The 17,826-nt window shown below is 31.5% G+C and overlaps 1 protein-coding gene across 2 annotated transcripts in view; it reads left to right on the top strand.

The window, feature by feature from the left end:
• LOC144847338 (uncharacterized) overlaps positions 1–17,826 on the top strand; it is a 69,585-nt gene that overhangs the window by 22,527 nt on the left and 29,232 nt on the right. For both annotated transcript variants that reach the window (XM_078703633.1, XM_078703632.1), the window contains exons 2-5: positions 9,778–9,989; positions 10,427–10,550; positions 12,370–12,519; positions 14,388–14,531. In XM_078703633.1, coding sequence (XP_078559759.1) covers positions 9,778–9,989; positions 10,427–10,550; positions 12,370–12,519; positions 14,388–14,531 — 630 coding nt within the window. The remainder of the gene's footprint in view (positions 1–9,777; positions 9,990–10,426; positions 10,551–12,369; positions 12,520–14,387; positions 14,532–17,826) is intronic.

Below are 17,826 nucleotides of genomic sequence, written 5' to 3'. Positions count from 1 at the left end.
GCTAGACATAATATCGTATAATATTCGGTAACTATTTATTATATGGTGACCGGTCTCTATGCTATTTGTGAAGGAGTCATCAAAGGTGCGCTTTTGCTTTTAATTTTATTATTTTAAAATCAAAGTTATAGAATGAAATATTTGTGTATGTGATTTTATGGACCATTTTGAAATTAAACATTTAGATACAGATTCATATTTTCACAAAATATAACTGACCTATTATCTGAGACATCATGGGCATGTACGTTAATATTATATGTTTAAAGATTTATTTAACCCTTAAAAGTGTTTATATACCTAATGCGGCTCCGTCAGGGAGTTCTATATATACTATATTTAATTTAGTTATATTTAGATGCAAATGTTGGTATACATCCAAAAACAACAAATACAAGTTGTATTTAATTTCATAAGTTTACATGCTACATTCCCCCTGTATTCAAGATGTCCATCCATCCATGTTAATGGGTTAAATATTATTCCCATTATACTCCTAAATAGGGAGTCAACAAAGTTATTGAGTTTTTACTAAACAAACCCCATGAAGAGTTCTTTAAATAAAAGCCCAGTTTTATCACTATGAATTGCTAAGATCTATAAATACTGTTTTTATACAGTTCGTTTCAAATGACTGGAATTAGGTTAATAATGAATGCATGGTTATAATTAAATTGCAATACAGGTATTGTACTAGAAATTGTAACTGAAATATTTATTGACAAACAATTATTCACAGTAATGTAACTTTCGATAAATAATTTTCATACAATATTATTTTCAAACCAGATGAATTTGAGAATTGTTCACAAATATTTACAATCATAGGGGTGAATCCAGTTTTGATATATTTTACTATCTATCTACTATCAGGTGCTATCGTGAAGTATTTAAATAAAATCTATTGATAGTGTTGGGGTGGAGTTAAAATGAATGAAGTAACAGGTGAATACTGTGTACACTAAACACATCAATCTTTAATATTAATCAATGAATTTTTAAATACATTTTTTCAAAAATTGTAGTCATTCATCAGCCTACCTGCTGTGCACATGTGTGAGGTTGTTTACCATATTGAGTAATGATGCAGTTACCATAACAACTGATGATGCACATGGTATTAATATGATGAGTCAATTTTGTTTTGAGATGAGCTAGTCTTTGAAGTGTTACACTTAAACTTGGCCTTGTTTATGGGTGACAAAAGAATGGCTCATCTAAAAACAAACCTGTAGTATTAGTAAATCTGTATCCAAACCGACAACAGTACAATGTATGTTATTCCTATCCATTTTTTTTCTCTTTGGTTGAATTTGGATTGTTAATGAACTTCAACATATAGACAGCAGTGGTGGAACTAGGATTTTAAAATTAGGTGGGGAGGGGGAAGCAGAGTGCCAAACTGAAATTAGTGCCCTGTCTTTTGCATTACAATTTGCAAAATTTAGGGGAGGGGGGCTTTAATCTGCCTATGGACACTTAACATTTTTTTGGAAGACAATTTAACCATGGAGGTAAAAAATATTTTTTACCTCCATGATTTAACCACACAACCTTTCAGCAGGCATCCATTAATCCTACAAGGTCACCCAAAAAAATCAGTGGATATAATTCCTAGATATGTTAACATCTGCTATCTTGTTTCATCAGGGAGAAATTAAAAACCTGTTTGGAATGCTACTGTTTAAATTGTGTTAGCAAAGTTATGTTGAAGTTATCTTTAGAAATTATTGGTTGTACCATGGAGAAAATGAGTTAATATTAACTTAATATTTATGGTTGAAATGAAAACTGTACAATGGTTTTAAGTCAGTAAGTGGTTACTCTAAATGCTGATAACTAAATTGTTGGCCGAAGTGTTACATATCACCCATTGCAAATTACACTGGAAAATGTTCCTTTAAAGTAGGTACTCCGTGAATATGAGTGGTTCCAGTTATCCTGTTATAATACACTAAAAAATTAAAATTTCAAAATGATTTTCGCCTAAAGTAGGGCAATACATCTGATGCTTTTAGCTACATCACAGTTAGTAAAATTCATCATCATGATATATTGGCTTTCTTGGTCTACTTCGTGCCTAGCTTACCTGGATAAACCAAAAAGTGCCTTATTCTCCTCGAAGATATACTCGAAAAGTAGAGAATTCATTGGATACCCCTTTCCAAAAATAGTATGATCCACTTACAGTACTAATATACTGTACATTGTTTTGTTTATCTGAAAAATTGTTTTTTCATTGTATAAAATATTCAGATTTTAACAAGTAAGATAAATGAATGTCTACGATGACCTTATAGATAATGATATTGTCATAAATTACTGTATCTTAAGCCATCACCTTTGGTAGCATGCCGTTCCATTAGGAGGATAAGGAAGCCCTGTGGCAAAGTATTGCTTTTCTCACAATTGTGGAAGTACAGTAGTAGGTGGTGTGTTATTCACAACTTTTTGACATGTAGATTTATAGTAAAATAATGCTATGAATTATATGTTATACTCTCTTTCAAAGTTTCTTGATTTGTATGTGACTGACTTACATTTTCATATATAAGAACCACAAAATTGCATATAAGCAGCATGTTTTTTAATATACCGTAAGGATATGGTCTGATTAAGGCCAATTTACACAGACGAACGGCAATGGTAGGCCTAAGCGGTAAATGGTAAGCGGAAAATTCTGATCTGTTATTTCTTATGATGATCATTTGCACAAAATGTGGGGATGACAGGTGCTCAGAACAGCCCTTAAACTTTCCTTTTGCTTCATCACTCCATCCATCCATTTGCCAAAAAAAGATTCCATATTGATCAAATAAGGGGATACTTGTAGGCACCTTTACTTCATTACCTCCCATCCTATATCCCATTGGAAGGAACTCCCAATATCCCCTAATAACCCTTCACACATGTTTAGTACTATCTGCCAAATAAAAGTAGGGTTGAGTATGTAAGTTGTTGTGGTAGGAAGTGGGTAGTGAGCACTAGACACAGACTAGAAATCCATTATAGTCTAGTCTGCCTGCACTCATTTTAAACTCATCTTGTGATTTTGATTTAGAGTCTGTCTTCTTAATCTGTTAGATAGTTTAGAAGATAGTTTGAATTTAATACCTCACAACTTTAGTAATCAAATAATGTCTAATGAACAAGCACATGAATATAATTTTGAATTCTATTTTTAGATAATGTTTTAAATTAAAAGATAATGATCATTTCTACCATCTGTTTAAAAAAGAAAGTTTAATATATTCATTGTTCGTTCTTAGGAGCCAATCTGCCGGCGATCTGTGGCATTTTTCTGGGTTAATTGCTAGATCTTTTAAATCTGGATAGCTTTTGGATAGGGATAGTTTTCTCGTTATGGTGTTGCCAGGTTAAAAGCTTTAAAATCCTTTTTGTATTTAAGCTAAACCAGTTAATGTTTATGTCTGAGGTTGTATCAGGTGTGAATTGTTTATGGTCTATTAATGGTGTTGAATAATTAAATGATAAAATGTATTGTCTACCACAGACAATATATATCCATAGGGCAAACTGATTGATCAATTGTCTCCGGGAAAATATAACAAGGGCCGTCACACCGTTACACTATGCAAAGCCTTTTTATAGCTTCATTTTTAACAGATTCTCAGTGCTGTATCTCCACATACCATAATATTTCCCTAGTATCATAGGAAGACTCCATAATACAGCATCTCATGTTGTGCCTGTATTGTGTAATGTTACTGTAGGTTAAGGATTAGGTTATGGTTTATGATACTAGTATGATGAAATACATGTGATGTTGTATTATGGAAGAAATCTAGATACCTGTACCCAAAATTGGGTCTCATTTTGTAGACAGTAAAACATAAAAATATTGGTTTAAATGGTACAAAAATCTTATAGATAATGCATGCCGCCACTTTTTTCTTTATGAAATAATACAAAAGTTTTTTTTATATTCTAAACAATGTAGTCGATGTAACTAAACCTAAAGTATAGAATCTAAAATTGTCTATTTTAACGCTTGGTTTCATATATTTAGTAAAGGGAGGAGGATCTGTAAATATTAGTGGAATCAAAATGATATTATCTTAATATGCCTCATTGCTTTAAACCGTTTGTACTATTGTGCATAAAGTTTATTTTTAAAGTCATTTATAGTTTTTCTGTTCTCATATTTGCTTGTTTGTATTTTCAACAATATTGTTTGTGTATTTAAAATCTTTTCATTAGGATTTATGACCTTTTAAGGTTAAGTTTATTTTAAATTGCAATAACTTTGCTTTCATATTTGACTTTTGGGTATAATGAAGAATATTTTCAGCATAGAGCTCGTCAGTTACATTATTTAAAAAAAATCATAAAATAAAATATGAGTTTAGGAATAGAAAAAATATTGAAACCAATAACTGGATATGCTTTTATTTTTTATTTAAATATTGTAAATAATTGGAAATTAAAGATTTTTGGTATATCACTTAACTGATTATTTTCAGTTCGTTTATTGGAGATTCAGAAACCAATTATCTAGGTAGACATTAGATTTATTACAAAAATATATTAATAATATACCTAATGATGACCTAGTTGAAAATATTAGGGTAATATATTTAATTTTAATAGACAGAACAGAATTGTTTGATTATTTATGAATCAAATCTGTCAGAAACTAGGCTATTGAAAATATCATATTCAACTTAGAGAAGTTGGATACAGTTTAGCTACAGTAAATTGAAAATAATTGGGTGTAGCATGTTTCGTTCACAATTTTTTCGTCCTATAATTAAGCTTAAATTATACAGATTGTATACAGTACTACCAATCCTGCATTATGTCTTCAATATGGTACTGTAAATGCTATAAAAATAGACCACTCAAAAACTAGAGAATATGCTTTAACGTTCTTAATTGAGTTTTAAATGAGGCCAGCCTACTAACTGATTTCAATAACTGTGTTAATATAGCATCCATGTAGATTAGATAGTGTTCTTGACAGTAATTACTTGCAAGTTGAGATGCCTGTTATCTTTCTTAATTGCTGTGTAGCATACCTTGTCCAGCTGTTGAGGTATTTCCTAATAGTTTTGACCACTCTAGTTCTAGATTACAAGGTAGCCTACCTATTAATAGATCTACATGAATACTGCCCCAGTCCCCCTTTTTATTTGGTTACAGAGAAGGGTTGAGATTGATAAAAAGAAAATTAACGCCCCTAGTGGTGAACTCGTTGATGTATGTTACTTACATTAGACACCCATTGGAATATGCTTGCGCTGTTTGACATAGTATGTTAACTGTCCAGCAAACGAAATCGAGTACAGAAAAGAAAATTATGCATTGTTTTTTGTTATAATTTAAATTCTGTTAAAGTTACATGGGCCACTTGCGACAAGGAGGAACCATTGTTTATATACTTTGAAATAGCACACTAAAAAATCATGATAAATTTTTGAAACTATGGGATGTTTGCCATCCTAATCCCCTTTGAAATTAAAAGTAGAATAAATTAATTAATTACTAATCTATACTCTACATTTTTTTTAATTTTTACATTTATTAATATTTATTTTTGTATAAATAAATACAATATAATAATGTTATTTTTGCATTAATATTTTTTTTTAAGTTATTATTTGGATGCACAAAGTGTGTGTCACTGTTAAATATAATAATATACAATAAAAAAAGTAAATTTTCAAATAAATTATTATTATTATAATATACAGATGGGTAGGTTTAATAAGAGGGCAAAGATAGCTTAGTACTATAACTACAGAATTGTTTTCTCCAATGGAATACAATTTCCTCTGCTGTTTAACATTGCCTTTGGTCAAGTTATATCCTTTTTTTGTAAGATTGATGGTTCTTTTTTTCTGTCCTTGGAAATAATAACCACACAGGGTAATTGAGGTTAACAACTTTGATTTCAATCACATAAAAATACTTGTTATTAAATATCCAGTGTTTTTTTTAATATTACAATATTTTCTAATGATTAAATATTTCATTTTATAACTTTTTTTATGTTTGATGAATAAAGAATTTGAACTTTATTATAATTTGCAGAACCAGGCTGAAGGGGAGTGTGTTCCATCATCACATTCACAATTCTAGAAAACACATTTTCATTTTGTTAATTCATTTTAAATATACAGTACAGTATTTTTCAGCCTTATTTTACCCTTAATTTATTATTGTTTTTTAGTTTTGTTACCATATATTTTGTTTCCTACAAGCACATTTTTAATATAATGAAACGATTACTAATAGTAGGCCTACTAAAAATGTTAATACTGTATAAAAGGTAACAATAACTCTACGAAAAAAGGTAATATTTTAATAAATCTCAGAATATATGTTCTTGTCAACACATTAATTGCTCTTTCAGTTTTGGTAATGTTTTTACATTCCTTAATAGGTAATTCATGACTTAACAATTCATAAATGTAACAAAATAAGGAAATTGTTATCACATTCCAAGTTTACAATGATTTATCAGAAGTGAACTAATAAATAACTTAAGTTACATACAGAAGTGTTGATAATGTCTCTAAAGTATTTTAATACATACAACACAACATTTAACAATGTAACTATACACTAACTATTTCTGACATTTCAGACAGATATTTAAAAAGTGTTTTAAAATCCCATTACTGGTATAATATGCTGTAGGCAAGAGTCATTAAGAAGAAATAAGATTATGTTGAAAATGGCCTTTAAAAGGGGTTCGTACATTTCAAGTTGGGAAAAAAAGATTTTTGTTTTGGTTAACTTTGAATGGCCAATATGTGAGATGTCGATGCTAACAAGTTGTTTTAAAACAAATAAATATATTAAATTATAGCTATAATAATACACTAATTTGGAAAAGTCATGGTAATTTATCTTTTGACATAAATTACAAATTACTGTCATTTTAAAAAAAAAAATCAAAACTTGTTTTTTTAGCAGAAAAAATGACAAAAGTGTAAACACATTACCTATAAAAAGTAGGTGGACAACATACAAGTCATTGAACCTAAGGTGTACACAACAAACCAACTTTTTTTTACCTCAAATTGAAAGAATTCCCTACGGAAAGTCTTCACCATATCCTGGTATTCCATCTCAGTGTTTTCTTACTTCCCTCAAGGTCTCCACATCTTCCAATTTTATTACAGATTCACCTGCCCACTGACAATTTCTAGGGTTCACTATCTAGTCATATTGTCTAGATGTCAAAGGGTATTAAATCAAAGGTCCCTTCTGCTAGTATTTGAAGTTTGACAGGGATGTTTCATCACCATCATGCTCAACCCGTCAATTGTTGTTAATATTTTGTTTATAATGCAGTCGAACCCCTTGGGAACAACTTCCAGGAAGATTAGCATGTCCCCATATGCTGTAGTACGACCCCCTCCCCCTACAACCCCCACAATTAAATTTTTTTCCATTTTCCATACCCAGACATACTGTACTGTAAGAAAGAAAAAAAAACCATTTAATTAAATAATCATTCGTTTGTTAATTTTCATTTTTTTTATGTGATGTTAAAACTCTTATTTTTTTTTTTTTCATTTCTTAAAAAAAAACATTGAAAAACATTAATTAGGTTATTTGATATCAAATGAATGTTTTAAAGTATAAACAAATGTGGAATATTATATTCACATTAAGATTTATGCATCTGGATTATAGGTTATGGTATACAAAACTCATGACTTAATTTCTTAACAATTTTTGGCAATCATTTGGATTCCTTTTCTAGTAGTCAGTCCTGTACTAAAATGGTTCTACATCAAAGTTTCAAATGATTTGTTTATAATTATAAGAAACGAGTTGTTTGAATTCCATTGTTTCACTAACAGCTTTCAGGGCCCTGTTTCTGTCATGATGAAATAGCACTCTCTATATATTTTAAATTATAGGTTAATATAGAAAATTAGTATACACATTCTTTTAGTTAATTAATTTGTCTAGAACTTAGTTATCAGTCTTTTGTCACTACCTTAAAATACCACAAGAATCATAAATTTAGAGTCCTTTAATAGTTTTTAGTGGTTTACCCATCATCCTAATTAACATACTCCCCATTAGGCAATTCAATTTTAAAGAGAATTTTCATGGGGAAAATTAATGAAATTAGTCCATCAGTTAAATTGACAGATTTATGCATTGACTTGTTTTTCCAACAAGTGGTATTATTCCTTAGGGAGTTTATCCAGGTTGTGTGGTTTGTAGTGTGAACATAAAATGGTGCTAGTTTGGTTACCATTGGCTGTGTGTACAGAATCTCCCCAGAACATTTTACTGGAACCAGAGAACATCAGCTGTTAATAAAACCTGAACACTACTATACTAAATATTAATAGTTTACATTTTTGCACAAAGTAAATGGAATGATTGATGACCGAGTTGTATGTGGAAGTTTTCAGTTTCGTAAACACACCAAATGTTCAACATGTTTTTCATATTCAAAGTACATGGCTTATTTATATAAATCCTTTAATTCAAGTGCTATATAATTGGATATCTCCATGGATAATCATACTTTTCTTTATCAAATTGCTTAAAATTAATTGTTTCCTCTCTGTTATCTTCTATTGTTGATAAAAGAGTGCAACTAAAGTTTACTGACCCTGATGTTGAGGTCAACTGATACCTTTATTGGTTATGGGTCATACCCTCTGGTCAAGCCTAGTGGTCATTTTCCTCCTAAGCATGTGGCCACATCCTCAGGGATGGTGGTGCCAAGCCAGATTACATTGTTAGTGTGAATGTCTGCATTCTTAATCTTTTGTCACCTTCAATACCTCAAAGGGAATCTTTTTTCCATTGAGAATTAATTCTTAGCTTTCACCTTCTGTTGATTATTAAACTTGACCAAATGCATTTTTGTACACCAATATAAAGCCTATTTTCCACTAGTTGAATTTGTTCGCGGGAATCGATAGCATCAGCTTATACGCATGCGTATTCATGTTTCCGTATTTCAAATCCCTCTAGTTCCTTAGGACTTAGGTTCTTCGCTTCAGTGAAATTGGTATTTGAATCGTTTCTACTTTTTGCGAAGCAAACAATTTCGCAACCAATCCGAGCTTAGAAAAAAAGCTATGACGCGGCCATGTGCAATCATGCGAATCAAAAGCTTAGACAGACAATTCGCTCTTGTAGTGGAAAGGGTAGGCGATATTTTTCTCTGCGAAACGTTGGATTCAACAACAAATTTGCCTAGTAGAAAATGGGCTTAAGAATCAACTACTATTATAGTACCATAGCCAGGGAAAAAATTAAAATGGATAAATAACTTCTTATTACAAAAAATTGTATCACAGCTGTAAATTGACAAATAATAATATTCTAGGCCTCTTCCATTTATCCATTTCCTGTGTCAATTAAAATTGAAAATCTATATTTAATATTTTAAACACCCTAACTTCACCTGCTAAGTAATAAATATCAAATGTTCATTGAAAATGTGTGAAATGATGGATGGGTAAAAAGCATAAATCTTCCCACAGCATGTGATGGTGTAGAATGTTATTCAATCTTTCATGTCAACTCTGATTTAAGGGGTAGTTTAAGCTAACTTAAGGATGCGCTTTAAAAATACATTTCCTAATACTCTAGATAATAATCCAATCAAAGATTACAAGAATTACGATTACGATTTTAACAATTTAAATTAAATTTTACTATCTGTTTCTATCTTCAAATCTCTTCACTAATGGGAGAATATATGGAATTTTTATTCTGAAATAAAGTGATCAATCAATCAATCAATATTTCAAATTTTGTTTATTTCAGATTTGATATCAATGACATTAAGAACAAACCTAGCATATGCTTGCCACCAAGAAAAAATAGAATTAAAATGTCCAGAGGGAACAATTATTGGTGTACAAACGGCAAATTACGGCCGCCGATTACCTAGTCGTATGATGTGCCCAGACTTGTTTACTATGTTTGAGGAGGATTTTGTGGAAGATGTCAACTGTCATGCGAGTTCTTCATTACAGGTAAGTGACGGATGTGAAGAGGGGTGGGGGATTGGGGGAGGAGTTAGGACGGGTGCAGTGAGAGAGCTGCTACAGGTAGCAGTATTTTATTCTTTGCAATGCAATATTAGTTCTTAAGCTCTGTCAAACTATTTTGTGTCCAAATATGGTATCATGTCATGTCCATATATGGGCACTATCACATTTTTTGTCACATCAAGTTTGATAGTGTAGATAAAGCTTTGGTTTCAGAAAAACCTGAATACACTTATTTGTGTATTCACGAGGATACACAGTGTCAAATCCAGGATTTTAAAATAGGGGGCCCCCAGGGCCTAAAAATGGCGATGAAATGAAGTGCTGAGTTTAATTTGACTGAATCCGTCCCTTGATACTGTAGCTTATATTGAAATTTCATAATATAACAATAAAACATTTTAATTTTGGTTTGCTTTTAGACTGTTGTGAATCTATGTAATGGAAAAAGAGAATGCACATTTAGGGTAACCAATCAAGAGTTCGGTACTGATCCGTGCCCCGGAACTAGCAAATATGCAGAGGTCACGTACAAATGCAAACCAAGTACGTATAGTAACCATTGTATAAATACTATCATAATGGAGTTATTAATTGTATGTTTCTGCGGAATTTTTTACCATATTTAATGAGGGTGATCCATCCAGCAATTGCTGATCATTAGGGACCCTCAGAGGTTCACAAGACAAACATATAAGCAAGATGCTCTACATAAACAAAGTCTTATTATAAGTCTTTGGGAGTGGAGTTGTAATTTTTTAAAAATTGGGGTTAATTTATTCACACAGTTAATAACCGGTTATTTTTTTGCAGCAGAAACAGAACCTATGTCACCACCATCGTTTATATTTAACATTACTTATAATAATCACAAATATAGCATATAATATACTTGTAAGATAATCATTTTATCATCATCATCATCATCATCATTTATGATCACCATAATCATTTATCATCATCTTCAAAATCATATACAGGCCTATATAAAAATAGGTCATTTCTCATTCAAACTTATTATAATTTTCATAATTCAATAAAAAGGTGGATTTTATTTATTGAACCTAATCATAAATCAAAATTTAATAATAATCCATTATGTGAATTACTGTTGACCGCTTATCACCATAACCTAAATTTACTCCTGAATGTCGTACACCATTTGTTATTCCATAGCAAACTGGGTCAACGACATAATTTGTAGTGGAGCTGATAAGTATGTGAGATTTTATTAAGAAGCCCTTGGAGAAATTTTAACCATGTTGTAGCGATAAATATCAATTGAGGACTCGCATGAGAATGTTCTGCAATTCCTCCTTAACGTGGAGTGGTCCCTGGCGTTCTGCCCAAGCGGATTCCCAGCGGGATACTACCTTAATACTTTTAGTCCAAATTTAAGTGCGAAGGACTAAGAGAATCTTAGCAACTTTAGTTTATAGAGATGTTCGTCTCTGTGATTATTACCGCAGCATCATCATGATTTTTATAATAAATGTTTTTTAAATTTTATTTTTTCAACCAAATAATACAGGTAATATTATAAAACACAAATTAACTTCAAAATGAACTATAGATTTTAACAAAATATTTTTTAAAAAAATGCTTGACTTAATATTGAATTTGAATATTGAACATTTTAGTAGAAGATAAATGTGTTTAAAGATATAAAATAAAATAAGATTATTTTTTAACCTCTAAAGTTCATTACCAACTGAAATATTTTTAACTCGGACTCTATTTTCTACTTCATATTTCCTGCGAGATATGGAGCCCCAATTCGTGCTTTGTGCACCGATAAACCGCCGTCCTCCATCCATTAGTTGTGTACAGAACAATCTAATACACACACTTGACTACAGTGTATACCTAAAATAAATGTTTATCGAAATCGTTAAGTATCACTTAACCCCTAGCAACACTTGAGTTTGTTTGCTCGAATAATACAATATCATTTGATTATATATAACTCATTGATTAGAAAAACTAGCTATTAAAGAACAAACTAAACAAACACGGCTCATTGAGGAAAAACAACAATTGAAACGGAAATGTTCTCTTTGGTTAAGAGTACTTAAATTTAATTGACCATGGTCATTCGTGGATAAAGTTTAGTTGACCACTACCCATCCAGAGGTTATTTTTAGACATACAACCTCTGTACCAATGCAAACTTTTTTAGCTACATTGTTTTTTAACAATTACCATTAAATGATGTACCAAATCCAGTTCATCGATCAACCCATCAAACATTTAAAGTGTGCTTTTATACCATATTAATTAGGAAATTTAATTATTTGAAAAAACAACAGAATAGTTTTAATATATCAAAAAAATATTTGTTTTTTTTTTTTCATTCGTTTTTCAGGTGTATATAAAAGTGCTATACAGTGTGAGGAGGAACAAATGCAGCTGATGTGTGAGGAGAGTGATTTGTTGGCAATTAAGTCGGCCATGTTTGGACGAGAGGCCGGTGTCAAAAATGGAAATTGTCCGTCATATAGTATGGATAACTTAGGTATGTGTTTTTTTGATAGATATCTTTTTAGATTTATTATTTCAGCAATTAGCTACAAACTAGAGCAATTCTGAGAAGCTTAAAACACTATGTCTAACTGCAATACTATATATACCTGCTTTCTGGGCATGCTTGCTTACTTGAGTGCGAGATATCCGAATGCCCTAGTATGACTTCAAAATGCTGCCTTATTCTGTCAAATATTTCCATTTTATAGTAAAAATACCATGTAATGAGTGACTGACAGATACCTAATGTTTTAAAGAGGCAGAGAAGAGATTAAAGTACATTAAAGTACTTAATCCTAGTTGGATTAACATATTAATCAAAAAGATTCTATGTCAAAGGAATATGTTTTTTCTTGTTTTCCCTAAGTAGATAATGTACCTAACATTGATCTTTAGCTTGTACTTGTTCATTAGGCTACTGTATAATGAGTGTGTAATGCTTAGCTAATTGGGTGTATGTTAGTTGTCACTGATTTCACAAGTTAGCATCATACCTACCAACCCTACCAAATCATGCGGTAGGCTAACTGTTTTTAACCTTTCCTGTTGTTGCTTGCCTTGCTCGCAAAGTGTCAATCATTACCTACCTATTTTTTGGCAGTATGTATGTTAAATACCATAAACCATAATAATCAGCTTTTAATTTAGCAAATTGCGTTTTAAAATACCCGATTTTAACTATTAAATGGGAGCTTCATAAATTTGCAGTAATTCAAATTTGGTGTCCTATAAATTAAATGCAACCCAAATGTCTAAGTGTAAAGTTTTTTGTTCATTATGTAGATAGAGGGCAGTATACAATTATACAGCTATGTTTTGTCTTAATAATTGCAGATAAATTATAATGGATATAATTTTTTAATTAATTCTTTATTAATTATATATATAATTAATATTTAATTAATTCATTAATTTATTATTAAAATTGTTTTACCTTTTATTTAATTAATGTACATTAGATTGTTATTGCCTACAAAATTTAAATGATGGTTCTTTATCATTTCTAAATCTCAAAGCATCTGTTTCTGGGTGTGGTTACATTAAATCCAGTAACCCATGCGGGAATTGTTTACCTTAGTTATTAATCGTATATTATATGAAGTTAATTCAGCGTGTGTAATGAAGCGTAACTAAGTAAATTATCTCGTGCCACTTGAGTATTGTATTGTGGTTACTTAGGCTCGTTACAATCTGTTATAATTATTGTAAAGCGGTCTCGTTGAAAAGAAACGTTGACACTCGTGATTGTTGTGTCTGAACAAAAAGTTTATTATGGTAATGAGATGTTGTAGACAGTCGGCCACATTACGAAGGAGTATCCTCCATCGCCACATTAAAATAATAGGTTGTGTCTGTGGTAATCTTATTAGAAAAGAGATTGTTTAACAATAGAGGTTGACTTGTGTGGATGAGGTGGGCTCTGTATGGTTTTTGTAGATACATCCCATGTATTAAACGTACATGGAGGCAGATGCTCCTTGAGACTAAGGCTGTGCCTTGTGAGGAAGGAGCCTCTAGGTGAAGTATTGAATAATAAATAAAATATAGGCCTACATGGAAAATAATTGTTGGGGTGTGGAGACTGCCTACCTTATTTATCATAAGTATAGGTAACAAATACAAATATTTGTAGGCACAGAAAATATGCTTGCAGTCAGCAATGAGTGGATACTCTTCTATCTTCCAGAATTTACCCTTGGTGACTTTTTAAAGTGTTTTATTTTTTTTTTATAGTTTTTGGTTGACAAATGACATAAGTAAAATCCTTGATACTTTTCAGAAAAGGCCATTGCATTTAAAAAATTATATTTATGTTTGAAAATAATAACCTATGTAGAAATGATTCTGTTATCTTTGCAGATTGTGATTCTGAAAATTCAATGGATGAAATGTTGGAGCGCTGTCACGGCAGAAAGCAATGTGCGGTGAAAGCAAGTACAAAAGTCTTTAAAGACTCGTGCAGTCCAGAGACCGATAAATACCTCAAAGTAGTTTACGCATGCGGTGAGTTATTATTTAAATATTTATATTTTTAAAAACCCCTCGTTTGTTTGCCAATGTTCCTGCATAAAGATTTTCTTTTCCCATCCTTGTCAATTGTTGATTTATCTTTCTATCTAATGTAATGTGATACATGATAGATTTATGATGTCACAAGATTAGATAAATTTTAATATATTTATTTAAGGCGCCAAGGTAGACCTTGAATGTCTAATAAACTGCCAAATGTATCAATGAAAACTGACTTTATGTATTATTAACCTAGATTATGTTCTTATACAAAGGATAGGTTTTAAACTTGAATATTATTATTATTATGTTTTACTATTAATAATATGTAATTACCTTATTCATTGTGTTTTATGTGTCAGCATTGTCTGCCAGACTTTCATTAATAATTACTGATGACTTTGTACTAAATACGCTTTATGAGAATGGAATTTGATTTGTTCATATCAGAAACAAATAGTTGTTAAGTCTATTTCGTGCCTAGCTTACCTGGATAAACCGACAATAGCCCTTTCTCCTCGAAGAGCGAGATATACCTCGAAAAGTAGAAATTTTCATTGAACACCCCTCTCCACAAGGTATATATATATATCTCGCTCTTCGAGGAGAAAGGGCTATTGTCGGTTTATCCAGGTAAGCTAGCACTCATAGACTACCAACACCACTGTTGGTTTGTGTAATATAATAGCTGTAGTAACATTATAGTACAGTAGTAAAAAAAATGCCTTGTTTACAATGTCAAATATATTTAAATAAAAAAAATTATTCAGGAATTATCCCATACTGCCATGACAGCAGCTTTCCAACATTTGAAACGCCCCTATTCAGGGAACACTTTCCTGTGAAACAAATGATGGGAAATGCTAAAATACTATGTACAATCCTATTCAGGAGACACCTATTAAGGGGACACTTTTTTGAGTCCCAAAGTTGTCCCCTTAATAGGAGTTCTACTGTAGTAACAGAAACAAGATGCTGAAGCTTAAACTGAAAAAAATGGTTCCATCTCTAAACTTTAATGACAAGCAGGATAGATCATATCATTCTTCTGTGTTTTATCGAGCATAAACCTGCCCACTATTTTATCAATTACGTATATCAAAGTTGCCTTTATATAACACCTTTGTTGTTGTTAATTATCATTTGCTTTCGGCAAGGTGTGAAAGCATTGTCGGCGATCACTACAATTATGAAGTTATCCAGGTACAATCATAACAAACAGATTAGCACACAAAAGCAATTTGCTGGTTAGTGCCTTAATGATAAATGAAGCGTACGCAAAGCTAGGGTTTTAACATTGTGGAACTTGCTGGACGTCTTGCTGTATCTAGACATCCCCTTACCCCAGGAGGTGAAATTGTTCACCCTAATTTTAACTTCCGTCAAGCTTTTTTGTACTTCGATTTTAATCTTTTTGTTTACAACTTTTTTTTATGATACCTGTTACGGTAATTAGTGGAAAATATTGAGTACTTTATTGTTCCAAAACAAATTGTACAAAACAGGAGGAAGGGAAGCTGTGTTTCAGTTTTGCTTTTAATTGTTGTTGTTTGGTTGATTATCACAACAATTATAAATGCTGCCTTTTGATAGTGTATTTTGCAATGTAAATACTAACCCTTCGAAGAAAGGAACCATCCCTCTTCTTTCACCCAATATGATTTGATATGATAGATAGATATATATTAAGGAAATGTTTCTTTTAATTTTCATAACTTTTATTTCTTCACATTTTCCAATAACTACAATACTACATGTTTGTTTTTTTTTCCTTGATGACAGGCTTTTAAAATATTTTTCTTCTAGCCCCCTACAACGATCTCCTACTCTTAAATTCTGTTAAAAACACACACACAACACAATATTCCATTCATCCAATTTCATCTCACCAGTGTCCTCCTAGCATTAGATATGTAACGTGCGTCGGTATCATCATCATATAGCGTAGCAAATTGCCAAAGGCATCTGATACTCACAGTCACACACAGTTTTAAAAGCACTGCAAATATAAAAGCACTGCCCGTTACAAGCTAGACGTAGCAGATTTATTTTTCTGATGGAATTTATGCCGTTTTGACGGAATCCAGGTAAATTTTGTAATTAGTTAGGATTTGTTGTTGGGCTTATTATTATAGCGTAGGGTTAGATCAGTTAGTGTAGGTTTGGCCCATGAACTATGAATCATGCTGTTCAAGATTAATACAATACAGATCAGTAATTTCTGCATATTCATTCTACTGAGTTTATGCTAGAGGTTACTACAGTAACGCATTCCTTTGTTCTGTAGTAAAACTGAGATTTTACAACTGAAAGTGACATAATTTTGTTTATAAATTTATTTGTAATGTTCAGTATTATATGTCAACTATTTACTATTTAAAACAAGGTTAAGAATTTTGTAAAAATAAATATTTATTTAAATAATTTTTTTTTTTTTGGAATGTTGATTATTTCGTACTAACATATCATTGAAGAATTAACTACCAAAATTATGTCCAAAAAACCCATTAAGGTGGATAGAGTAGTGGGTAGTAAGTAGTAGTAAAAATATGAACAATGGAAATTTTGAAATTTAGGGCATGTGGCGCAGTGTGTTGGATATTAGATTACTGATCGTGGGATCATGGTTCGAATCCAACTCGACTCGACATTTTACTTACATTTGCCTCTGTCCACCCAGGTGTATAAAATGGGTACCCGTTAGAAACAACTTTGCACTGATTACTAGCTTATGGGAGTACGTTTCCATACATGTTTGATCCAAAACATGACCAGGGTAATAATGTGCAGTGCATTGAGAGCTTGCTTATATGCGCTATATAAGAATGAGCTATTATCATCTTGTCCTCCTGAATATCTTCTACAGAACACCTGTACCTATATTAAGTACTGGTTGATAACTATTAAGGTTATTTGTTATTTTAACAGATTTGCTTGTGTAAACAGCATGAAGGCTATTAGTAGACATATTGCTAATTATCAGTAGGCCTATGCCACAATTTAGGCTACCACCTTGCAGTTCTTTTCACCACCTACAAATGTATTTAATGACAATATAGTCCAAGGATGGGCACCTGTTTCCATATGGTCCTGTTTCTGCTGAAAAAAAACTGGTTGGTTAATAATGGTGTGAATAAATTATCCCCAATTTTTCTTGGGAACAAATTTTCAGTAACCGGTTAAATGGCAGCCTGAAAATAATGGTTAAAAACACTTAAAACTGATTTGGTGTTAGAACGCCATTAACCGGTTATTGCTATGCCACTTTTAGCTGCAACGCAAAATAACA

This window comes from Antedon bifida, chromosome 7 (genome assembly GCF_963402885.1).
Source record: "Antedon bifida chromosome 7, ecAntBifi1.1, whole genome shotgun sequence".
NCBI lineage: Eukaryota > Metazoa > Echinodermata > Crinoidea > Comatulida > Antedonidae > Antedon > Antedon bifida.
This window is presented reverse-complemented; position numbering and strand designations above follow the sequence as displayed.